General features: G+C 38.2%; 1 protein-coding gene across 1 annotated transcript in view; it reads right to left on the bottom strand.

The window, feature by feature from the left end:
* Positions 1-1,917: 1,917 nt before the first annotated feature.
* The window catches only part of LOC136334285 (cytochrome P450 3A12-like), a 37,845-nt gene continuing 13,361 nt past the window's right edge, over positions 1,918-26,401 (bottom strand). The window contains exons 5-13 of the mRNA XM_066274317.1: positions 26,017-26,130; positions 25,665-25,753; positions 23,855-24,003; positions 16,335-16,462; positions 14,821-14,887; positions 12,703-12,863; positions 10,123-10,349; positions 5,075-5,237; positions 1,918-2,115 (exon numbers count right to left, since the gene is read on the bottom strand). Of these exons, the coding sequence (XP_066130414.1) occupies positions 2,020-2,115; positions 5,075-5,237; positions 10,123-10,349; positions 12,703-12,863; positions 14,821-14,887; positions 16,335-16,462; positions 23,855-24,003; positions 25,665-25,753; positions 26,017-26,130 (1,194 nt within the window). The 3' untranslated portion in view covers positions 1,918-2,019. The remainder of the gene's footprint in view (positions 2,116-5,074; positions 5,238-10,122; positions 10,350-12,702; positions 12,864-14,820; positions 14,888-16,334; positions 16,463-23,854; positions 24,004-25,664; positions 25,754-26,016; positions 26,131-26,401) is intronic.

Raw genomic sequence — 26,401 nt, 5'->3', positions numbered from 1 at the left:
AAAGGGTGTCTGTGGACTCAGTGATTGTACAATACTTATGTTTCTGTCTCTCCAAATAAATTATGGAATCTTCCTGGTTAGGAAGCACAATTTATTTACTTCTATATTCCTGGGGCCTAAGAATTCTATACCTGGCATGGCGGTTTTGAATGAATACATGAATGAAGGAATTCATTTTGCAAAACCACTCTCAAAGTTAATAAGATGGAGAGTGCTGTGGACACGTCACTCTGTAAATAGTACAATTAATTAATTATTAGTACCAGTTCTTAGGGCATAACATGAAGGGTCACGGGTACAGTGATGTAAGCTGCTTACAAATCACTGAAATAAGGAAAATCAAGCTTTCACTGAATGAGGCCAGGACCAAGGGACCATTGAAACCTGGTGCAGCTAGCCTGAAACCCAGTGCCTACTTATGGCACTGCACATAAGTCAATTCAAGATAAGTCAATTCATCAAAACCATAAGACTGTAAGACGTAGACTACTCTGTTGTTGCCATAAGTTCACAAAAATAGAGAAAACAGTCAAGTTTGTTGAGGGATAGAACACCAATACACCAATGTGGACATAGGACAGGGGCAGCAAAGTGGGCCAAAGAAAGGGACAATGCAGGTAATAGAGCTGATGTCAGGAAGAACATGAGTCATATAATAATAATAATAATAATAATAATAATAATAATAATAATAAAGTGTGTTTACAGAAAACCCACTTCTTCACACCACAGTGCAGCATCACAGAGGCCAAGGGTGGAGAATAAACAAGACCTCAAAGAGTATCTTCCAGAATTCAGTGACTGAGTCATTCAGCAAATTGGATCTTCTGCAAATTGATCTGTAGCAAACTGGGCTGCTTCCATGACTTCTGCATCTCAGACAGCCCTGGTCTAAATGTATGAATCTTAACAATGACCAGCACTGTTATTGGTTCACTATGTACCTGGAATCATTCTCAGAATCTCATCAGTATTAACTTCCATAATCCTCATAATTACCCCATAAGGTAAGTGCTATTATCATTCTTGCTTCACAGATGAGGAATCTGAGGTTTCACAAGTTAAATAACTAGGTCATCAGCTTGTAAGTGGCAGATCTGGTTAATGAATGCAGGGAGAGACTTCCATGTCAACCACCACACCCTACTGGCAGTGGTCATCTTTACCTTCTCATCAGGACAACTGCTGGGACCCTACTCCTTTACATGTGCACACATACACACACACACACACACACCTAGCTATCATCTATCAATATAGAAAAGCATGAATTTACACAACACATTCAGTTCTAATCTCTGAGCCTACAAGGTTTATTCTTCTGGTTTTCTCTCTTTCTGAATCAGTGACATTCTTCTCCAGTAGTGAGAAGATTGACTTGCATTATCCATAATACATTTACTTATTTGATGAACCCTTCTTTATGTAGCCAAACCTGTGCCATCCCTTTCTACTCATCTATCTTATTATATCAGATTAGAATTCTGAAAAAGGCCCCACCCAGCCAGTGATGGCCAAAACCACTGAGTCATTTGTTTCTATAGGTTCCCTGTACTGTGCACTAAAGCATTAGTTAATACTATTATGAAGAGATTTTTATTGAGTTGCTCAATATATGATATAGAATATTTAAAATAAAATATGTGATACAAATGTTGTTACCACAATAATTCTTGTTTTCATTAAAGGTTGTTGACAAAATTGTAGAGAATTTGTATTCTTGATTAGTCCTTTGTAAGAGTGATAAGGTAGAGATGGAGATAGTACTATAAAAAGTCAATAAGCTGAGTCCACATATCTGGCACTTAGTCACCCCCCTTATATTACAAAATATATGTATAACATTCTGTATAGACACCACAAAAGCTAAATGAATGTACAGAATCCTTAGTCATTCATCAAGCTCAGAAGGGTAAGTTCATCTTCATTTCTGTGTTTTATTCACAAAGTACATTGAGCTTTCTGGTGTTGGAGGATACAACTCCCTTGAAGAACAAAATGTTAAGTCCTCAGGGAAAGTCAGGCTTTACTTACAGTCCCATCTCTCAACTCAGCCATTAGAATAATGGGGTTTTTTGGTTGAGTAAGTCCTTGAGAAATTAATTCCAGAGGGATCTGCAAATGTTAAGCAAACCAGTTAATGAAGCACTGTCAACAACAGAAGCAAAGTAGATGAGATACATTGTGGATAATAATGCTTTACATACATATAACAATTACTTTGAGCATAATATATCTTTGCTTATTTAAATTTATTGAGTAAGCCATTTCAAAACTGGACAGTAAAACCATTCACCAGTTCATCCATTCAAGAAAATATCAATATATTGCCTGTTCTGTACCAGGCCAGAGACCAAATGATGTTGATTTGTGTTTGTTTTTGGTTTAAATTTCAAGTAAAAAGGATGATTTTTTAAAAACTCAAACCAGATTCTTAGGCATTATGACAAACTATTTGGAAAAGCCATACAGAATTAATTTTGTGCATGTAGGAACTTGCAAAGTAATCCTGAGTACTTTTTACATGTTTTAATCGTGCGGACCACTCTCGACTTCTAGAGCTCATTCTCCTCTCCAAGTGGAAACCTTCCAGTTTCATGATGGGAAAGGTCTGTTGAAGCATTTTCTAACATCTCCTGGCTCCAAGTGTGTAGTGTAAATGGTGATCTGCTGAAAACTTACAGTGTTTTGACTAATTTTTTAGTTCCATTCTCACCCAATCACTTCTTTAATTTAGGGGAGTTACCAACACAGTAACCTTCTGATCTCAGCTGATTGGAGGGCAAGAAATTGTGATGGAGGGTGAGAAGTGGCAGCCATAGATAACTGGAAGATGGCAGGGAGTGTCAGTCCCACCCCATGTATGCTGGAGGCCCACTGCCTCTCAGGGCTGAGTCCCCCATTCATACACACTTACAGGGCTGCTACATAGCCCCCAAAGGCACAAATAAGATGGATACCATCTCTATCCTTCTCCTCTTCCCAAAAGCCTACTTAAGGGGAGGAGCTAAATATTAAATGCATGAATTCAAAAAATTAGCCTTGTTATAGAGTCTTGCTTGACATGAATCAATGGCAACTATTCTGTATGTTCCTCAGAGGAGAGATTTTAAATCTTTCTATTAATGTAAAACCTTCCTATTTTATAATTTCACCTCACAGCATGTATATGTATGTAAATATATATTTCAGGGGAATATATACAAATTCACATCACAAATATTGTTAAATTTTTTTAAATAAATTAATTAGAATTTGTATCTAAGAGTTCCAAATCAACTGCCAATCATTCTTTAAGCATTTCCTGCATGACTGTAAGGCTCCATTGGAAATTTATGAAAGGAATAAAATAAGGTGCTAGAGTAAAAGACATTCTTAGGTACAAAGAAATCTGAGAACCAAACGAGATGGTTTAATGAGAAAATATTAGGTCAGGTGGTACAAGCGATGATACCAGCCTACAGCAGCTATTGCTGCAGAGAAAAAAATGGGCTCTGGACTAGATAGGGAGGGCTCCTATAGAGGCTTTGAGAGTAAACTAGAACTTAAAGAACGAAAACAGAATGGGTAGGAGAGCGAGAAGAACATCATAGAATACTTATTAGGATGTAAAAGCAGCCCAGCTTGATCATAGCAAGGCTCCCAGAAGGAGGGTCAATAAGCTAGGAAACAGTGGACTAAGGGAGTTCTTCACATCAGGCAGAAATGCTTTAATTAGTGATTCTCAACCTTGGCTGCACATGAAAATCAGAGGAGCTTTTAAAGCCACAAAAGATGAATTCTTTTAGTATCTGAGATGACTTAGGCATCAGGATTTTCTTTTTTTCTTTTTTTTTTCTTTTTTTTTTTGTATTTTTCTAAAGTTGGAAACGGGGAGGCAGTCAGACAGACTCCCGCATGTGCCCGACCAGGATCCACCCAGCATGCCCACCAGGGGGCGATGCTCTGCCCATCTGGGGCGTTGCTCTGTTGTAACCAGAGCCATTCTAGTGCCTGAGGCAGAGGCCACAGAGCCATCCTCAGCACTCGGGCCAGCTTTGCTTCAATGGAGCCTTGGCTGCAGGAGGGGAAGAGAGAGACAGAGAGGAAGGAGAGGGGAGGGGTGGAGAAGCAGATCGGCGTTTCTCCTGTGTGCCCTGGCTGGGAATCGAACCCAGGACTGCTGCACGCCAGGCCGATGCCCTACCACTGAGCAAACCGGCCAGCACCAGCATCAGGATTTTTTAAAACTCCCCACTCATTTTATTATACAGCCAGTGGTTGAGAACCACTATCACAAGAGCTTCTGTCAGTTCTGGTGGAGAAGAGCAGCACTCAAAAGTCATGACCCAGTTATTATCATTGCACTTCAGGACGGAGCACTTTCCCTTCCTTCCAGTGGACTGGAAACTATATTTAAAACTTTTTTCAAAGGATGCTGCATCATCATGTCATACTAACTGCATTGACTCTAGATGTCCTTTATAGTTGGGTATTTATAAATCACATACGTAGCACTCCAGACTAATGGGATCTTAAAGGTCACATATGATCCAAGTAGATTCTCTGGCTTACAGAATAAATTATTAAATAACAAATGAGGGCCCAGGCCAGTTGCCTCAGTGGTAGAGCATCAGCCCAGCATGTATATGTCCTGGGTTCGATTTCTGGTCAGGACACACAGGAGAAGTGACCATCTGCTTCTCCACCCCTCCTCCTTCTCTCTCTCTTTCTCTCTCTCCTCCTGCATGCATGTCTCAATCAGTTTGAGTGAATATGCCTTGGGCAATGAGGATGGCTCTGTGGGCTCTGCCTCAGGCAGTAAAAAAATGGCTCTGTTGCTGAGCAATGAAGCAACAGCCCCAGATGGGCAGAGCATCGCCACCTAATGGGCATGCCAGGTGGATCCTGGTCAGAGTGTATGTGGGAGTCTGTTTCTCTGCCTCCCCTCCTCTCCCTAAAAAATTTTTTAAAAAAATAAATAAGCACATTCATGCAATACATATGTATTTCTATGTGTGTGTGAACCTGTTATTTTTTTTAATTCCCAATAAAGCATTGTATATACAGAGTGGTAACATATTAAGTGTCTAACCTGTGTTTCTTTACAAGTTTTGAAGGAGAAGTTCTGCAGAATTCTGATGACAGCAAGTTTCATGTTCATCATAGCAAACCTCATGCCAATGCAGTTTCGGGGTCCACTTCCAAAGGGCATGTAATTGTAAGGATTTATGTTGTCTTTGTTCTCCTTACTGAACCTGGTTCCACAACAGTAGATGAAAACAATTAATGAAACATAAATACCACAAGAGCTACATATTTAGGGTTTTCTCTTAGACTCCTCAACCAGGAGTAACAGGATACTTCTGTGGGCTAGTCAGTGAGATCCTGCTATGGTTACTTTCCTGTGAGAATTGGAAGCTACAGACCCTTTCCATTCCCCTTAATCTAGAGGAGCTTTCAGTCTCATTGAAGAAACAAGATGAATGCTGTTTAAAGACAATTTATTTTTAAACACAAAAATTACATTCAAGGTGTTGAGATGTTCACACTCTGAAAGGCAAGTAGGAAATGACACTGATAGAAGGAAAAGTTCGGTTTCTGCCTCCATCAGACTCATGTTAGCCACATGCTCATGGAGGTAGGAAGTAGGAATCAATCTCCCATTAGTTGTTATTTTCTTTTCCTTTTCTTCTCTTCCTTTTCCTTCCCTTCTCTGCCCTTCCCTTTCCTTTCTTTTTCTTCCCTTCCTTCCCTTCCACTCCTCTGACCTCTCCCCTTCTGTTTGTCTCTCTCCCACTGAATAGCTTAAATTGTATGACTTCCATAGGCATCTGTAGCTCCTCTACTCTAGTATCATCACTGATTTCCTTGTCTATCTGTTCCAATAGGCTATAAATTTCCTGAAGGTTAGATCTATGCTTTATTCAAATTTGATTCCTCAATATTTGATTACCATATTTCCCTATGTATAAGATACTCCCGTGTATAAGATGCACCTTAATTTTGAGGCTTGAAATTTGAATAAAAATTTATTACATAAAGTTATTGAACTCAAGTTTTATTCATCATAAAATTCATACAACTCCTCATCACTGTCAAAACTCCCATCTATTAGTTTGTCCTCATCTGTGTCTGATGACGAATCAGTCTTCATATATTGCCTTGTCCTTAGTTCCAGCATTTGAAACGCTACACTTCTACAACCACTGTATAAGACTATAAGTAAGCACTCGGTTTTTGACCCCAATTGTTTTAATGTGTGTCTTATACATGAGGAAATACAGTATATTAAAGAAAAAATATGTATTTAAGAAAAGTGGTCATGGCATTATAGTTGTGCATTTTTTAAAGAGTTCGTATATTTTGGAGAACATTTGGAATATTTATAGATAGAGTGCCTAAACATAACATGGTAATCAGGAGGAGGGTATCAGCGGCATGTGGATGGGGCAGTGGACGTGGGTTGATACCTATAAGGCAGGTGCATTAAAAGTATTTCATAGACTTGTGTATATAGAAAATGCTTAGGTATATGTCAAAAATTCTCCATAATAGACTTTTAAACATATGGACTTTTCACTGTCTGGTCCACTTCCTGACACATGGTAAGCACTTACTCTTTAGTGGCTGAATGAAGCAAAGAGAAGTACAAGATAGTCAACAGTAATGTGGAAAAAATGCTCAACCATAAGGGAAAAGCAAATTGCAACTACTCCCATTAGAAGGCTACCATCAATAGGACAAGAAATAAATGCTGGAGAGGATGTGGAGAAAAGAAAATCTTCATACACTGCTAGTGTGAATATAAATTGGTGTAGCCACTATGGAAAATAGTATAAAGGTTCCTCAAACAACTAGGAAGAGAGCCACCATATGACCCAGCAATCCCTCTTCTGGATATATACCTGAAAATTTTTATAGCACTTATTCATAAAGATGTATGTACCCTTATGTTCATTGCAATATTATTTACAATAGTCAAGACATGAAAACAGAACAAGCTGTCCTGCAGTGGATAATTGGATAAAGAAGATATGGTACATATATACAATGGAATATTACTCAGCCATAAAACAATAAAGTATTGTTAATTGTGATAACATAGATGGATCCTGAGTGGAATATGTTGAGTGAAATAAGTCAAACAGAAAGGGACAAGAACCACATGATTTAGTCATATGTGTGATATAAAACAAAAAACAACAAATAAACAAACAAACTCAGAGATATAGACAACAGAATTGTGGTTTCCAGAGGGGAAGAAGGGTGTGGGGAGGATGAAGAGGGTCAAGGGGGACAAATACAAGGTGATTGAAGGAGACTAGACTTTGATGATGAGCACACAATTGAGTACAGATGTTGTATTTACAAAGACATGCAACTGAAATTTATATCCTATTGTTAAACAATGTTACCCCATTAAATTTAATTTAAAAAGTACAATAAAAGGTCTCTGATTTGATGTTTATGAAGGTACAGGGGAAGAAATTGCTAAGCGTGGAGGAACTACAGAGGTCCCCTGGTTCAGAAAACAGAGGATTTGGTCAGCTAACTACTTCTTTCAACAAATACTATGTGTAGACATGATGCTAGAACTAGGGACACCATGGCAAATGGGACAAGGTCCCTGCCATTAGGAATCTTATAGTTGTGTTAATCAAAGTCTAGATCCCAGGTAATGGAATTAGCTCTTTCCAGAGTTCAAGCTGTGCCCAAAACCAGAACTTGGCTCGGAATACCCAGAAGAATAATAAAGACCCCTAAGGACGAGTGTTTCAGACGTAGTCTACAGAGCAGGTGACTTCCCTTTGGAAATCATCAAATACTGAGAGTAGGAGGGAGCTGACACAGGATTGCAGTCATAGACAGCAGCAGGGACCTGTGTTCATTTCTATCCTCAAGGGGCTGTCTACACCATCTGGGATGAGGAGCTCTCAGGTTCTCAGACTGCACTCTCCCATCATGCTAAAGGAATAGCAATCAATGTATTTTTAAAATGGTGGTAAATTCAGACAGCTAAAGAGAACAGCACAGAAAAACTTAAAGAAAAAAGTCTATATCCCTAAAATAAGATAGTCAATAAGTAAATTATGCCATAAGTATATAGTCATACACATAAATATTTATATATGTATACCTATATATATTTGATGATGTTTTATACACGGGGTGTAGTTTGCAGTTTATAGTTTATTGTTAAATAAAGTAGGTAGTATAAAATATAATACCACTCTAATTTAAAAAAAAAAAAGGCTATAGAAATGTTTACCTGAAACCTATGTACTCTTATTGATCAATGTCACCCTGTTAAAGTTAATTTTATAAATAAAAATTTTTTCTTAAATCTATATATGTAGCCTGACCAGGTGGTGGTACAGTGAATAGAGTATCAGACTGGTATGCAGAGGACCCAGGTTCAAACCCTGAGCTCACCAGCTTGAGCTCAGGGTTGCTGGTTTGAGTGTGGAATCATAAACACAACCCCATGGTCACTGGTTTGAGCCCAAGATCGCTGGCTTGAAACCCAAGGTCACTAACTTGAGCAATGGGTCACTCACTCTGCTGTAGCTCCCCCTCCCCCAATCAAGGCACATATGAGAAAGCAATCAATGAAGAACAAAGGTGCCGCAATGAAGAATTGATGCTTCTCGAGAAGACAAGATGGCGCTGGAGTAGGCGGACGTCCCAACATCCACCTCCCAGAACCAAAGTGGATTACAAACTAATTTTAAGAACTATCATCTGGAAAAACCAACTTTGGACTAAACTAAGAGGACTCTTCAACAAGGAACATTGAAGAAGCCACACTGAGACTGGTAGGAAAAGCAGAAACGCAGAGAGGGATGCCCAGCTCCCCGGAGTGAATGGCAGCCAGGAGAGACTCGCGTGGCGGGAACTTAGTGTATCCCAAGGTTCTCTTTACCAAGCCACAGTTGCAGAGCTCCAGGAAAAAACAACCTGGTCTCATCTCTCCAGGCAGAGAAGAACAGAAGCTCCATCTCCACACATGCTGCAGATGGCTTTTCCAGTCTACCTGAATCATTACCAGCTAGAAGCAGTGGTCATTGGGACTTGGACGTGAGCTGCAAAGTATAAAATTGTCACAACAACTCCAGTGCCATGCGAACTTTTCCTGGATGTGGACTTTTCCTGGACTCCTGCTCCTTGTGACAGCTCCTAACAGACTGAACTGGGGTTGGGTTACATTTTTCAGGGATTTGGCATGGTGTTGGGGCCAACTTGGACTTGGTGAACATGTTAAAGACACTACTCTTTTATGGATTCTTGCTGTATTGGCCAAGAGTTTGCTTAAAGGCTTTAATCACTGTAAAAAAAAAATAGAAGACTGGATAAAGAAGATGAGGCACATATACACCATGGTATACTACTCAGCCATAAGAAATGATGACATCAGATCACTTACAACAAAATGGTGGGATCTTGATAACATTATACGGAGTGAAATAAGTAAATCAGCAAAAACAAGAACTGCAGGATTCCATACATTGGTGGGACATAAAAGATGAGACTAAGAGACATGGACAAGAGTGTGGTGGTTACGGGGGGTAGGGGGAGGGAAGGAGGGAGAGGGGGAGGGGGTTGGGGAGGGGCACAAGGAAAACTAGATAGAAGGTGACGGAGGACAATCTGACTTTGGGTGATGGGTATGCAACAGAATTGAATGACAAGATAACCTGGACATGTTTTCTTTGAATATATGTACCCTGATTTATTGATGTCACCCCATTAAAATAAAAATTTATTTATAAAAAAAGAAGAATTGATGCTTCTCATCTCTCTCCCTTCCTTCCTGTTCATCCTTATCTGTCCCTCTCTCTGTCTCTATCACACACACAAAAAAAATTTATATATGCATACAAAACTGTCAATATTGACATAAACACATTATTAATGAGGCCTATCTTAAAGTAATGGGATTATGGAAAAATACAACTTTCTTTTTTCTAGCCTAGAGTCTATAAAATAATAATTACTCTTGTAATTTAAAAAAACTTCTAAAAATATAAAGTACATATAAATAATTGTACAACCACATGTTCATCATCAATACTAACAGGTATCAGAATACGCCCCAGCCAGCCTGGATCATGGGGGTTCCCTTTCCCAGAGGCCCAGTACCTTTCAGGACGGAATTCCTCAGGCTCTGACCAGTGCGCTGGGTCATGGTGAAGAGAAAAGACTGGCACCATCACCACTGTCCCTTTGGGAATGAACACACCATTGATTTCCACATCCTTCTTACAGACCCTCTCGAGTCGACCAGCAATTGGGTACATCCTGAGAGTTTCATTCAACACCATGTCAAGATATTCCATCTGTACCACAGCATCATAGGTGGGAGGTGCCTGGGAAGAGAGAAACAGATTTTGATAAACTGAGACTTGAGATCAACTTTCAACTCAGTCTATGTAGTTCCATAGAAATGTTAGGAGCTCCAAAGAATAATGTATTTTGGCAAAGGACCTTACAATTCACAGACATTTTAATACCTGTCATATCCTTTGACCTGCTTATTGGCCCAGTGAGATGGGTGGAGTAGTTACGAGGGAGACCTTTGGGACAATTCCTTAAGCAGGACCTGAAATCCTTCATATTACCATGTAGTGATTTTTTTTCTCATGTAAACAAACGTGACTAATAGACTATGACCCCTACTTTTAACTAAAGTATGCTAAAGTCATTGTTTCCTTTCAAAAGGGAAGCCATAGTTCTTCCTGTACCAAAGAAAGAGAATCTATAAAATAGCAAAATCCCTATTTGACATAGATTTTTAGTTTAAAAATCCTGCTTGCTAACTTTTTAGATGATATATATGTAAAATTTGGAGAAAAACACTACGTTATATAGAAACTCTATGAATAATTTAATGAGAAACAAGTTCCTTTCTAAACCAAATTTGGCAAAAGCCAGGTCCAGCTAGCAGGGAACACAGTTTCATTCCAGTGGAAGTTATAAAGAGGTGGGACCTCACTCAGTCCCTGCTGCCTTGCTGGAACAGTCCCCAGGCTGTGGCTTCAGGCCTTGACTACAAACTGTGAAGATCTCAAACAAGCATCTTCAGCCCCAAAGCCCAATCTTTTCATGCCAAGAATTCCAGTTTTGTCAGCTATCTGAAAACGGTGTGGGCAGTACGTGGTGTCACTTGGTATTATATTGAAGAGGCAATATTCTAGAAGTTAAGGCTTTGGATAGTGGCATCTTACCTCTACTATATGACTTGTGTATAAAAGTTATTTCACATTTCTGTAGCTCAGTTTTCTGACATTTACATGGAGATAATTAGAGATGACACTTCATAGAGCTGTGTGGCAGAGACAATCACTACTCACCCAATATCCATGTAGTCACCACATCTCCCAGCCCACTGGAAGTTAGGGGAGATCAGCTTTGAGAATGGGCTGTGAGCTGAGGTGACATATGTCAGTTCAGGACCAAAACATTTGAAAAGCCAGTGAGCAACACTCTAGTTTTTATTTCCCAACCAACACGAAGGCTGTGTGTTTCAGCGAGTGCAGCTACTAGAAGGTGAGGCCCTTGTAGTTTATATTTCCAAGAAATTATGTGAAGCAGAGACTCCCACTCCCATCCTCCTCTAATAATCCATGTTGGACACATAATGAAAATATGAGAAGCAAACTTTTGCTATGTAAAGCCACTGAAATTTGAGGACCAATCTGTTACCAAGGCATAACCTAGCCAATCCTAATCCAATATTTTTTAAAGATTAAATTCATTTATAAATACAAGGCATTGAGAACAGACATATATAGTAGGAAGCAAATGTGAGCTATCAGTATTGCAATTGTTACTATAAAAAAGCAGAACACAATACTTTAGTCAGTCTGTCTTTTACTGAATCTTATTGTTATCAAAAGAATGCCAATAACATGGTCTTTCCCAGAGAAGAAAAATAATCTCTATTTAGGTAGGCCAAATATCTTTACCTTCTATCTGAAAGACCAGTAGCTCAGAAAGGTCACATGACCTGTCCAAACCATAGTTTGGATTCAAATCCCTGTCTTCTATTTCCTACCCTGTGCTGTTTCCTGTATATCAGGATTCTCCTAGATTGTACTATTTGTGCCACTTCTCCACCCTTGCCTCGAGCCATCTAACTTTGTGGTGCCCTCCTATTATGATGTTGGGGTTGGCCATGTGGCATGCTTTGAACCAGTGGAATATTGGCTAAATATGATGCAAGCCGAGTTCTGAAAGGCACCCATATGATTGGGCTGCTTGCTCTTGCCCCTGACCATTGCCTGAGAAGAACATATGCAGACTAGTTGTCTGGAGTACTGGAGACATGTGGAGCATGTGTGGAGCTCAGTCACCCAGCCAGATTAGCCAAGATCAGCCTAGATCAGCCTAGAGCCAGACCGAAGCGAGTCCAGTCAATACCAACAGAGATGACGATCCAAACACTTGAGCAATAAATATTGTTAATTGCCCCTGAGATTTTTTGATTTTCACTTGACATTATTGTGGTAACAAATACCTGATATGCTAGGAAAAGGACTTCACTCAAAGATCTTATAATACATGAATAGTACACATTACCTATGTTTCTCCATTCTTCCTAATAGCACAGATGAAAGAATTGATGCTTATGCTCTTGCAAAAATTTCCTAGGAAGTGGTGAGGAGGCATTCTTGCTAAGGTTTCACTTTCTCCCTTCCACTCCAGGCATCACCCACTCACCCTATTGGGAAACGTCTCATCAATCTCCTCCTGCAGTTTCTGCTGCACATCAGGGTGAGTGGCCAACAAATACATAAGCAAGGAAAGAGAAGTGCTAGTGGTCTCATAACCAGCAAAAATAAAGATAACAGATTGGGCCACGATCTCCAGATCAGATAGAGCTAAAACAAGAAAAAAGACATTTTATAAAGCAGGTCATTGTACAACATCAGTTTAGATAACGAGAAATCCAAATAAAACTCTAAACTGCTAGAAGGGAAAATAATAGAAAGTAATTTAGATCAAACTTGAAGGATTTGCACTCTGATATGTAATTACTGTTCCATAAAAAGGAAAAAAAAAGTCTTAATCCAGTTTTTCCAAAGGTATACACTATTCTTAGGCATCTGCTCCTGGTTACATCACTAACACAACTGTGTAATTCCAGAGATAGCATTTTTGTATAACAGACACAGTATGTTATTGGAGAATCCTAAGAGTAGTTTAGCTACAAATAATATGGGGTAGCATCTTCCCGCAGGAAAAATTTAAATTATTCTATGTAAAACATATCTGGAAAGTTTTTGAGAGCGCTTGCAATACTAAGGCTTATGTACGGAAAATTTAAAGGATCTTTCTTCTAAATATGTTTTCAGAAACTTAAAAGAACAATGAACTACACCAGTGTAAATGCTAATGTAAACTATGCCCATTGGGCGATAATCATGTATCAGTGTAGGTTCTGACTGTAACAAGTGACACACTCCTGTGCAGGATTCTGATCGTCGAGGAGGCTGAGTGTAAGTGAGGGGAGAAGGATATGGAAAATCTCTGTCCCTTTCACACAATTTTGCTGTGAATTTAAAACTTCTCTAAAAAAAGTCTATTGACTGGATAAAAAGATGTGGCACATATACACTATGGAATACTACTCAGCCATAAGAAATGATGACATCGGATCATTTACAGCAAAATGGTGGGATCTTGATAAGATTATACGAAGTAAAATAAGTAAATCAGAAAAAACCAGGAACTGCATTATTTCATACATAGGTGGGACATAAAAGTGAGATTAAGAGACATTGATAACAGTGTGGTGGTTACGGGGGGAGGGGGGAGAGGGAGAGGGAAAGGGGGAGGGGGAGGGGCACAAAGAAAACTAGATAGAAGGTGACAGAGGACAATCTGACTCTGGGTGATGGGTATGCAACATAATTGAATGACAAGATAACCTGGACATGTTATCTTTGAATATATGTATCCTGATTTATTGATGTCGCCCCATTAAAAAAATAAAATTATTAAAAAAAAAGTCTATTGAACAAAATTAAAAAGAAAGAAAGAGGAAAAAAAGACCCTAGAGCCTACTGGAAAGGGCTCCAGTGGACAAACCTGAGAGAATTTGAACACAAAAAGAAAAAAGAAAGAATGATGTAAAAAGAGTAAATTTCTAATATATGAGATACTGACATAAAGAAAAAAACAAATAAATGAAGGAAAATGAAAAGCTCTCCCTTACAGTGGAACACCAACTCATAAATGTAGAAGAAATGATGGAATTAGAAAGTAATCATTTTTCAGCCATCATAGTACTAATCATTTCAGTCAAAAACCATCCATGGATGATAAAACTAGTAGGTAAAAGTTTGAAGAGGCACAGACTAGTCTCAAAGGCTTTCCCACAAGTTACTTATTAATTCCAAATGAAAAATAAAACTCTACATTAGATTTAGCTAGTGAACACAATTTTCACCAAGTGTTCCAAGTGAAGGTCACCAGTAGAGGGGCAATGTGCCTCCTAATGTGATAAAGGCTTAATGCAAATCTCTGTGCAGCTGGATGAGGCCAGAGAATAGACATCGGAAACATGCTCCCAGCAAGTTCTGATGTAGGTGATTCACAGGCCACTGATTGACCTCTGGGTATAAAATTCTTGCTTATTGTGCCCTTCAAGCTTTAAAAGAAGTTGTGACCACATGCTTATAGAAAGTACTTCTGGCTTCCATTTCTATCTGAGCATGCGTCCTTCTTCAATTCGGTAGAAATTCATATATGCATGGAAATCTTCCTGCACATTGTCAGAACTACTGCTACCTCTGAGCCTCCCCAACAATGGCCCTCTGCAGCACACCTGTTTACCTTTACTGGAGTCTGTTTCTTTGGAATTCTGGGAGTTCATCATCAGCTGAAGAAAATCCACCCGGTGCTGGAAGCAGAAGGAAAATTTTCAATGGCAAAGTCAGAAATAAATCAAGAGTAGAGTACTAAATTTCTTCTGATAATATGGCCCCTTTATTTATTTTTTAATTTTAATTTTCAATTACTGTTTACATTCAATATTATTTTGTATTAATTTCCAGTGTACAGCATAGTGGTTAGACAACCAATTATTTTACAAGGTGTCCCCCCAAGATTTCTTACACTCACCTGGCACCATACATTCATTACAATATTATTGACTGTATTCACTATACTGTCTAATATGGCCCCTATAAGTCCAGAAGTCTCACTAGTGCTGCCTGAGTCATCAGTGAACAAAAACATCCAGCTACAAATCTTAGAAAGCACAATGTTTCCCTGAGAGAAATCCAGCCATCATGCCCAACTGCTTTGTGGTCCTCATTCTCTCTGATCTTTGGCTTCTCTCACTTTTGAACACAATTTCCTGGCCAGTTCCCTCTCTTGTTATACCTACTTGTTAGGTATAGAAAAAGGACCCTGACTTCAACACTTTTCTTTCTCCAGCCTTAATACTTTTTTAAAAAAATTTATTGGGGTAACATTGGTTAACAAAATTATACAGGTTTCAGGTACTCAATTCTACAACACATCTTTATACACCATATTGTGTGTTCGCCTGCCTCTCAAGTCAAGTCTTTGGTCATCACCATTTATCCTCCCTGTACCCTCCCCCTTGGTCATCACCATTTATCTTCCCTGTACCCTCCCCCTAACCAGGCAATCACTACACTCTTGTTTGCTGGGCCACATAGATTATCAGTCTCCTACATTTGCAGAGTTAATCAGATGCTTTTCTGTGAGGAGCTTCAAATGCCCTACCATCCCAGAACTCTCCACAACGTTTAGTGCAATCCTGGCGTACTTAGTCCTATCCTCATGACCTGCAAACATTCTTGTGTCCGCATCCAGGCCCATGAAGGCAAAGCTGGGTTAGCCAGATTGCAACCTCAAGGTCCAGAGCAGACTCCTGCACTTTCTGTCTCAAAGCAGGCTCAAATTTGACATAGAGTGCACTCCATCAGGTGCTTCATGGGACCTTCCATTGCCAAACGTATAAAATAAGAGGCTTGGAATTGATGTGATTCTTTGACAATTTAAAATCTAGGGAAATTATAATAACAAAAAAATAATTTTTAAACAGTAATTTTTTTCTTTTCACAATTTATTGAAAGGAAGTGGTATATTTTTATGTGAAAATAATCTTAAAATTTTTCATGCAGTGACATACTAACCTTTGTGCCAATTATTACATTTTAAATATTGTCTCTCTGACTCATTTTTAACTTTCTTACTCTAAACCCCAGAGTTTCTACCTATCCTTACAAAAAAAGAGAAGTGTACAAAGCCTATGTACACAGCCAAATGAGTTATCAGAAAGTAAATACACTCATGTAACCACTACCAGATTTTACCTTTTCTTTATCATGAAGGCGACTTTCTTTCATCCTTTTTACAGAGGTTTTGAAAAAATCAGTAACACTTTTTGGAAACAGAGAAATATTTAACACTTCACAAATGGGGGTAAGGAATGGAAAGATTACTGTAAAAAAAAAAGAAAGAACAATGAAAATATGAAAGGTACCCAGAGCTATTATAATTTTCTCTACCAACCAGAAGAGTAAAAGACACCAGGCTCCTTAACCAGGAGCCATTCCCTCTATGACCTTTGCTCAGACTTCCAAGACCATGGCTGAGCAAGGGCACCTCCACACTTATCAGGCATCACTATACCAGTGAGGTCAGTGGCCCCTTCTCATCTTTGGGTGACTAAAGGAACATGATTATATTTCTGAACAGCTTTGCCTTTTCTCTATTAAACTAGACTGTCTTTGAATAAACCAGACCAGAGTCTGACACTTTCATTAATCAACTGTTCAAGAAATAGTTGTCAGATGCGCATGCATTGACACAGTAGAACACTAGACACCAAAATGTCAACAATTATTATATCTGAGAGTTTAATTATAGGTGAGTCTTATTTCTTTCTTGTCTTCTAATTCTGAAAATTTTATAAGAAATATACATTGTGTAATAACAGAAATATTAACCAAAATATATTTTTTAGAAAGGAATTCATAGTCAGGATAGAAATAATACAGTATATGTCTTTCATCCACAATGGAATGAAATTAGAAATCAAGAGCAGAAAGAAAATTGGGAAACTCACTAATATGTGGAAACTAAAAAATACCCTCATAACTAACCCAATGAGCCTCCAAGAAATTAAAAGGAAAATTAGAAATTACTTTGAGATAAGTAAAAATGAAGACATGACATATCAAAAATCATGAAGTACTCAGAGAGAAATTTATGGCTATATTTAAAAAGAACAAAGATCTCAAATCAATAACCAAACTTTCCCCTTTAACATAATGAATAAAAAGGAGCAGACAAAACCAAAGCAAGCAGGAGAAAAAACGTACGTAATACAGTGAGAGAAGAAACTAATAAAATAAAAAATAAAAACAATAGGTAAGAGCAATAAAATCAAAAGATGATTTTTTAAAGACATTTAGATAAATTGACCAAGAAAAAGGAAGAGAACATTCCAATTACTAGAATCAGAAATGAAAAGGAGGGGATTACTACTGAATTTACATAAAAGAACTATATAGGAATATTATGACCATTGGTGTGCCAATAATTTGGATAACTTATATGACATGGACAAATTCCTACAAAGACACAAACTACAGAAACTGCCTCAAAAATGAAATAGACAATCTGAATAGACCTAAACAAGTAAGAAAATTGAATTAGTAATGAAGAAACTACTCACACAAAAAAGCTAACGTACAGATGGCTTCAATGGTGAATTCTATCAAATGTTTAAAGAAGAATGAATACTATTTTTTTCACAAATTCTTCTAAAGATAAAAGAGGAGTGAACACTTGTAAACTCATTGTACAAGGCCAATATTACCCTGGTACTAAAACCAGGCAAAGCTATCACAGGAAAAGAAAGCTACAGACCAACATATCTCATGAACATGAATGCACAAATTCTCAACAAAATACTAGCAAACTCAATCAGAAACATAAATAGAAGTATAAACCATAATTAACTGGAGTTTATCCCAGGAAAGCAAGGTTATAAAATACACCATATCAATAAAATAAAAAACTAAAACTACATATTCATCTCAATAGATGCAGAAAAAGCATTTGACACAATCAACACCTTCTGTGATTTAAAAAAAAAAAAAAACTCAACAAAATAGGAATAGAAATTTCTCAACCTGATAAAAGACATCTATAAAAAACCCATAGCTAACATCATACTTAATAGTGAAAGTTTGAATGCTTTCCCTTAAGTTTAGGAACAAGACAAGGATGCCTCTCTCACCACTGTTATTTAACATTGTACTAGAGATTCTGGCCAGGGGAAGTAGACAAGAAAAAGAAATAAAAGGTTTTGATATATGAAAGGAAGAAGTAAAACTATCTCTCCTATCAAATAACATAATCTTATATATAGAAAATCCTTTTTAAAATCCACTGAAAACCTATTAGAATCAATAAAAAATTTCAGCAGGATTTCAAGATACAAGATCAATATGTAAGATCAATTGGATTTCTACAAATTGCAATAAACAATCGAAGAGGATAGTTACATTTACAATAACATCCAGAAAACTAGAACACTTAGAAATAACTTTCATTAAAGAATGCAAAACTTATACTCTGAAAACTACAAAACATTGTTGAAATAAACTAAAGATCTAAGTAAATGGAAAAACATCCATGTTCCTGCATCAGAAAATTTCATAGGAAGATAGCAATATACTCCTTGAACTGATGTACAGATTTAACATATTCCCTATTAGAATCCTAGCTGACTTCTTTATAGAAACTAACAAGATAAATTTTAAATTATTGGGAAATTAAAAGGGAAGCAGAATCACCAAAATAAATTTGAAAAAAAAAAGATTAAAGTGGGAGAACTCACAATTCCAGATTTCAAATCTTACCACAAAGCTATAATAATCAATGCAATGTAGTACTGGTATAATAGACATATATATCAATGGAATACAATTTAGAGTTTACAAATAAACCCATGTGTTTATGGTCAACTGAATTTTAAGAAGGGTTCCAAGATGATTCAATAGGGAATGATTGTCTTACTAAATAGTACTGGGATAACAGGATAGCCTTATGCAAAAGAATGAAGTTGAACTCTTACCTCACATCATACACGAAAACAATATCAAAATGGATTAAAAACTAAAAATAAGTGCTAACACTATATCCTCTTAGAAGAAAACCAAGCAGTAATTATTCATGACAATTTTGGCAATGGATTATTAGATATGATATCAAAAGCACAGGCAACAAAAGGGAAAATACACATATTATACATCATCAAAAATTTTTTTTTAATTTTAATTAAAAATTTTGTCTTTCAAAGAACACTATCAAGAAAGTGAAGAGATTCCACCCACTTTGCCTGACCAATGGTGGCACTGTGGAAAGAGCATTGACCTGGGATGCCGAGGACTCAGGTTTGAAACCCCAAGGTCACCAGCTTGAGTGAGGTTGCTCGCTTGAGTCCAAGGCCGCCACTGGCTCAGCAGGAGCCCCCGGGTCAAAGCACTGATAAGAAGCAATCAATGAACAACTAAAAGTGCCACAACTACACGTTGATGCTTCTCATCTCAATCTCTCTCAGAAAAAAAAAAGTGATAAAAACATAGGATAGCAACAAAAATTTTTTAAATCATATATCTAATAAAGAATTGTTATCTAGAATAAAGAACTCATAACTTAATCACAAAAAGAAAAAAAACCTATAAATGGGCAAAGAATTTTAATAGACACTTATCTAAACATTTAAAGATGCTAAAATATAAATGAACCTTCAAAACATTATGCTAAATTAAAGAAGCCAGACAGAAAGACCACATATTATGTGATTCCATACATATGAACTGTCCAGGAGAGGCAAATCTACAGCCAGAGAAAATAACATTAATGGTTGCTTAGGGCTCAGGGTAGTAGATGAGAGTTAAAAGGTTTCTAAGTTGGCAAAGATATTCTAGCAATTGATATCACGATGGTTGTACATGTCTTTAAATGTACTAAAAACCATTTTTTCAATGACTTTTAATTGATATACAGTACTGTATAAGATTAAGGTATACAGCATAATGATTCACACATATATTACGACAGGGGTCAGGAACCTTTTTGGCTGAGAGAGCCATGAACGCCACATATTTTAAAATGTAATTCCATGAGAGCCATACAATATGTTTAACACTAAATACAAGTAAATGTGTGCATTTTATGTAAGACGAACACTTTTAAAGAACAATAAGTCTCTGAATTCTTTTTAATAATGTTGTTAGGCTGCTGCTAACCAATGATGAATAAAGTACTTCTTACCATTAATGTGACTTCTGGTGCTGCATGGTTTTGCTGATGGCTTTGTAGTCTGGTTGATACATGGTGAGGTTAAGCTTCATGCAGGCGTTGAGACTTCCATCCATTAAACGTGATCCTAGGTTGGTCTTAATGTTCTTTAGATGTGAGAAAGATTGCTCACATGCATACATAGAGCCAAACATTGTCAGTACAGCAATACTCACATGCTGCAGTGTGTGGTATGTGATGGGAAGCGCATTCCAAGTTTTGACAATCAGCTGGTCCACGGGTTGAAGTTTTTTCATTTCTCTCCACTTGTGTTTGCTCGCCAACTCTGCTTGCTGTCGTGCAAGTCTTTCCAAATCTTCATTCAGTGACTTGAACTTATTCATCCACATGTCTGAGGCTTTCAGGTCAGCATCTTGTAGCTCAAAATCTCTGACGGAGACACCGGGGATGTAACTCAGGTTGGTGCTGTCCACTGAACACTCATGTGAATGGGTGATGAATTTAAAAAGACGAGTGTGCTCACGAAATTCTCCAAACTGCACTTTGAATGACTGCAGGAGATTCGATGTGAAGCCCGCTAGCTGCTGGAGATCAAGATGTTGAGCAGGGTCACTTGCTGTGCATGCATCTTTAAACTCTCCCAGTTTTTCAAAGTGTAATAAACAACCTGTTTCAATGTCCACAATGAAGAGTTCCAGCTTGTTTTCAAATGCAAACACTGCTTGTTGAAGGGATAAGACTGTATTTCCAATGCCTTGTATTTTCACATTGAGCTGGTTTAGATGTTCAGTCATGTCCATGAGATAGTAGAACTTCAGGAGCCACTCAGTATTAGCTAACTCAGGATGCTCAATGTTTTTCATTTCAAGAAAAGTCCGATTTTGCTCAGACAAGCTGGGAAACGGCTGAGCACCTTCCCTCTTGACAACCAACACACATTGCTGTGCAGAATCAGACCAGGATAATTCCCAACTTCATCCAGCAGTGTTTTAAACTGGTGATCATTTAAAGCTCAGGCAACAATAAAGTTGACCACCCGAATGACCAGCAACATCACCTCACCAAGCTGCTCGCCACACATCTCTGAATGACCAGCGACATCACCTTACCAAGCTGCTTGCCACACATCTGAGCACAAAGCACCTCCTGATGTAGGATGCAGTGAAAACTTAGAATGGGTCTCTTTTCATGTTCACAAAGAAGCACTACGAATCCTGTTTTTCCCCACCATGCACAGAGCACCATCAGTACACACTGAAATAAGTTTATCCATCGGTAGATTTTTTTCTTTAGCGAACTCAGTGAAAGACTTGAATAAATCTTCCCCTCTTGTTGTCTCTTTCATAGGCAAAACAGCAAGACTTTCCTCACGTTGTGTGTCATCGACAACACACCTTGCAATCACGCTGAATTGGGATAAATGACTTATGTCTGTTGACTCATCCAAAGCAAGAGAAAAGAATGGTGCTGCATTTATGTCCTTCATTTGTGTTGCCTCAATTTGATTTGCCATCATCATGGTATGATCGTGAACAGTTCTTGCTGACAGAGGCATGTCTTTTATTTGTTTGATTATCTTGTCTTTATCCAAAAAGTCATCAAAAAGTTCATTGGCAACATCAAGCATGAATGTTTTGGCATACCCCCCATCTATGAATGGCTTTCCGTTTCTCACAATTGCTAAAGCACCAGCAAAGCTAGCTGAATTTTAGTCACCTTGTTGGGTCCAAACACAAAGTTACTGCTGACTAGCTTGCACTCTGCACAGTAGCTCTTGACAAGCTTTCTTCCTGCTGTCCTCCGCTGGATATTTCGATGCAAATGTAGTATGACATGTGTTGAAGTGCCGCTTTATGTTTGACCATTTCATCAATGCAATTTTATCATTGCATATTGGACACACTGCAGAACCTGCTCTCTCCACAAAGGCAAATTTCTCTGTCCATTCCTGCTGAAAAGTACAATACTACTCATCTTTTTCCTTTTAGCCATCTTCTTCGTCAAAAGGGTTTCTGCAATTAGCTAGCTGACTACTTGATTAAAGGGAGGGAAGTTTACTTCCTGACCTCATAATGACCCGTGTATGTTATGCATTATCCAATAAAAATTTGGTGTTGTCCCGGAGGACAGCTGTGATTGGCTCCAGCCATCCTCAACCATGAACCTGAGCGGTAGGAGATGAATGGATTGTAATACATGAGAATGTTTTATATTTTTAACGTTATTTTTTTTTATTAAAGGTTTGTCTGCGAACCAGATGCAGCCATCAAAAAAGCCACAACATCTGGCTCGCAAGCCATAGGTTCCTGACCCCTGTATTACGTACGATATAATTGCCATTGTAAGTTAACATCAATCACCTTATATACTGTATTTCCCCATGTATAAGATGCTCCCATGTATAAGACGCACCTTAATTTGGGGGCCTAAAATTTTTTATTTGTTTTTTTAATATGTAATTTCTTTTAATTTTTTTAGAATATATTTTTTTAGATTTTATTTATTCATTTTAGAGAGAGAAGAGAAAGAGACAGAGAGAGAGAGAGAGAGAGAGAGAAGAGAGAGAGAGAGAGAGAGAAGGGGGAGGAGCAGGAAGCATCAACTCCCATATGTGCCTTGACTGGCCAAGCCCAGGGTTTCGGATCAGCAACTTCAGCCTTCCAGGTTGAGGTTTTTATCCACTGCGCCCTCACAGGTCAGGCGGTGCCCCCAAATTTTTTTAAATGTATTACATAAAGTTGTTGAACTCAAGTTTTATTCATCATAAAATTCATACAACTCCTCAACACTGTCAAAACTCCTATTCATTAGCTTGTCCTCATCTGTGTCTGATGACGAATCACTGTCTTCATATACTGCCTCATCCTCAGTTCCATCTATGGCATTTGAAATGCCACAACCACTGTATAAGACACACCCAGTTTTTAGACCCCAAATTTTTTGGGAAAGGGTGCGTCTTATACATGAGGAAATACAGTAGTGACAAATTCTTTTTCTCTCTTGTGATAAGAACTTTTAGAATCTATACTTTTATTTATCTTATAACTGAAATTTCATACCTTTTGAGCACCTTTATCTAATCCCCCTACCCAACCCTGCCTCTGATCATCACAAATCATTTTTCTGTAAGTTTGGGTATTTTTCAAGTCCACATATAAGGGAGGTTACACAGGTCTTTCTGTCTGACTTATAATGCTCTCAAGATCCATCCATGTTGTCACAAATGGCAGGAGATCATTCCTTTTTATGACTGAATACTATTGTGTGTGTGTATGCATGTGTGTCACATTTTCTTTATCCATTCATCTGTCAATGGACACTAGGTTGTAAAAGTGATTAAACTGTACATTTTAAATGGATAATTATGATATATAGTATGTAGATTATTTTTCAATAAAGCTTTTAAAAGAAGATAGGAAGGGAGGGAGGGAGGGAGGGAGGAAGGGAAGGAAAAAGAATGGGAGGGATGAAAGAGAAGAGAGGGATGAAGGGTGAAGGAAGGGACAAGGAAGGTGAAGGGAGGAAGAAAGAAAGAGGAATATAGTAGTCTACATACTTAATAAGAGAATGAGTGGATTGGAAAAATTAAATTTTAAGAGCTTCTTGATATTTTCCACAAAGGGATCTTCTGGATTGCTGAGGGAATCGATGTTCACTCCAAATGATGTGCTAGTAATTACATCCATGCTGTAGGCCCCAAAGATGCTGGGTAGAGAAAGAAAGACATGGACAATTAGAGTCAGCACCTCTTTACTATCCTCATCCAACACATACAACAAGAACGGCATGTAAACTCATGTCCAAGTAAAGAGTTACACAATTGTCCAAAGCACCTGCTGGAACATCTGGAAAATCTATGCTCTTGTCACACTCATCATGATGTGTTTTCAGGTGCCAGTGGTACAGCTGGCCCTGTGCTGGGGTTATGGTGGCACTAAGGCAAATTAGACCCAGCTATGGGTGCAAGGAGGTCAGTCAGAGGATTGAAGACCCATACCAAACAAATTACAGTGGTGTGCTTTGAGTCTGGACAATAGTAGCTGTACTGTGCTCGAGCAGGACAAAGGGTAGATAACTAACTCTTTAGTGGGATCAATAAAGCTGACATTGGTCTGAGTCTTGCCTCACCACAGTATCTATACTCAGAGCTGATTCCTCTTCAGTACATCAAAGAACAGCAGCACCCTGCTCTGAGTTGCCTGGAATGTCATCCCTCCTTCTCTGTATTTCTGCTAAAGCTCCTGAAAGACACCCACCCTCTCCTCAATTCCAGTGATCTGAGATTGCCCGAGGGCAGACTCATTTCTGTAAAGTGTAAGAAGAATGCCCCTGGTTTAAAAATAATAAAAATAAATCAGTCTAAAATTGATCTGGGGGAATCCCATAGGTAAGTGATCTTATGTCCCCAGTTTTCCCAGTTTACATCTGCTGCTCCTGCATAATTAAAAAATACCTTACTGTAGACAATAAATGATATAGTCAACCTACCCCTAGTCTGTACAAGACCTTCTCTCTTTTTAGTATAAAGAAAGAAGTGCTGGTAAGATTTAATATTTAGTATTTTGCTGGTACCCTCACCAAAATCAAAGGGATTTAAGTTGTTCCAAGTCCCATGTTGTAACTTCTTGGCCCTACCCACTGCCCATCGATATGCACCAATGCCTTCCTCTCCCATTATTTTATACTCTCTACCCTAAACCCTTTGATATGATCATGTTTCTTCCTTTTAAATTGTGCATTTTTGTCTTCCAGAATATCCAAGGTGACAATTAAGCAGACAAATTAATCCTAGGTTCAGTGGTAGTCAACCAGGTCCCTACTGCCCACTAGTGGGCGTTCCAGCTTTCATGGTGGGCAGTAGCGGAGGAACCAAAATATAAATATAAAGATAGATTTAACTATAGTAAGTTGTTTTATAAAGATTTATTCTGCCAAACTTAGCAAAAATCCGACACAAAATACTTGGTAAGTAACTATTATTATATGCTTTAACTTGCTGTAACTCTGCTTTATAAATTTTATAAAGTAAAGTTACTTCCCTACTTTATAAATCACCATTACTGTGGAACGGGTGGGCGGTTAGAAAATTTTACTACTAACAGAGATACAAAAGTGGGCTGTAGGTATATAAAGGTTGACCATCCCTGTTCTAGTTCATTGACCCAGGAGAACATCTTCCTCTACTGGATGCCCTCCTTTTCAGGGTGAGCCACATCTTGGTGGGTAGCCCATTGGAGTTCTAACACTACACAACTACTTCTGTTTGGTCACGAGAGTGACTCAACAGTGGGAATTTCAGCTCTGTGATGGCAGCTGCAGGTTCTCAAGGCAGAGCTCAGAATCCCAGCATCTGGGCTCCTACTTACTCTTTCAAGTTGACAGGTTTGCCTTGCTCTGATTCCTTCCTCACATTGCTCACCAACACATCTGCATACTGGTGAATGATGGGGAACATCTAGACACAAAATATAACATCATCTGAAGTTAATTGTGAAGAATCAAGTCCTGGAAAAACCTGGCTTTCACAAGCATGGAGCAGTAAGTGATATTTCATAATGAATCTTAAAAGGTCACTGCTCAGACATACAACTAAAAGAAGGAGTCATTTTTAGGAAGCTCAAATTCAGCAGCTACCTTTGGAAAGAAACTATCATGTTTTCTATCTGTTCCCAATTATATTCTTTATGTTTCAAATTAAATGTCCTCTTATATTCCTACCTCCTTGAGCTTTCCACTGGTGAAGGTTGGAGACAGCAATGTTCGTATTCTCTTCCAAGTTTCATCCACAGACAAAGAGATGGCGCTTTTCATAAATCCCATTGGACCAAAAGTCTGTAGTTTAAAGCAAAAGACATTTTGCCCTACATAAGTTTTAGAAGTCTGAACAGTTGTTAAATGGACATCAATTACAAATATTTAATAACTATCCACTTAATAGCAGGCCCTATGCTAAATAATAAATCCCTATATCACATGTCTAGCATTTTGTGAAGGTGTAGGAGACAACAAGCCACTTGAGGTGATATCCAGGCTTTATATTCCAATCTCTTTCTAAAGGCAAACTGCCCACATGTTAGGAAAACTGCTTTTCCAGGGGAATACA

The sequence above is a fragment of the Saccopteryx bilineata genome, chromosome 4 (assembly GCF_036850765.1).
Source record: "Saccopteryx bilineata isolate mSacBil1 chromosome 4, mSacBil1_pri_phased_curated, whole genome shotgun sequence".
NCBI classification, from domain to species: Eukaryota; Metazoa; Chordata; class Mammalia; order Chiroptera; family Emballonuridae; genus Saccopteryx; species Saccopteryx bilineata.
The sequence above is the reverse complement of the archived record's forward strand: the minus strand, read 5'-3'. Positions and strand labels throughout refer to the sequence as shown.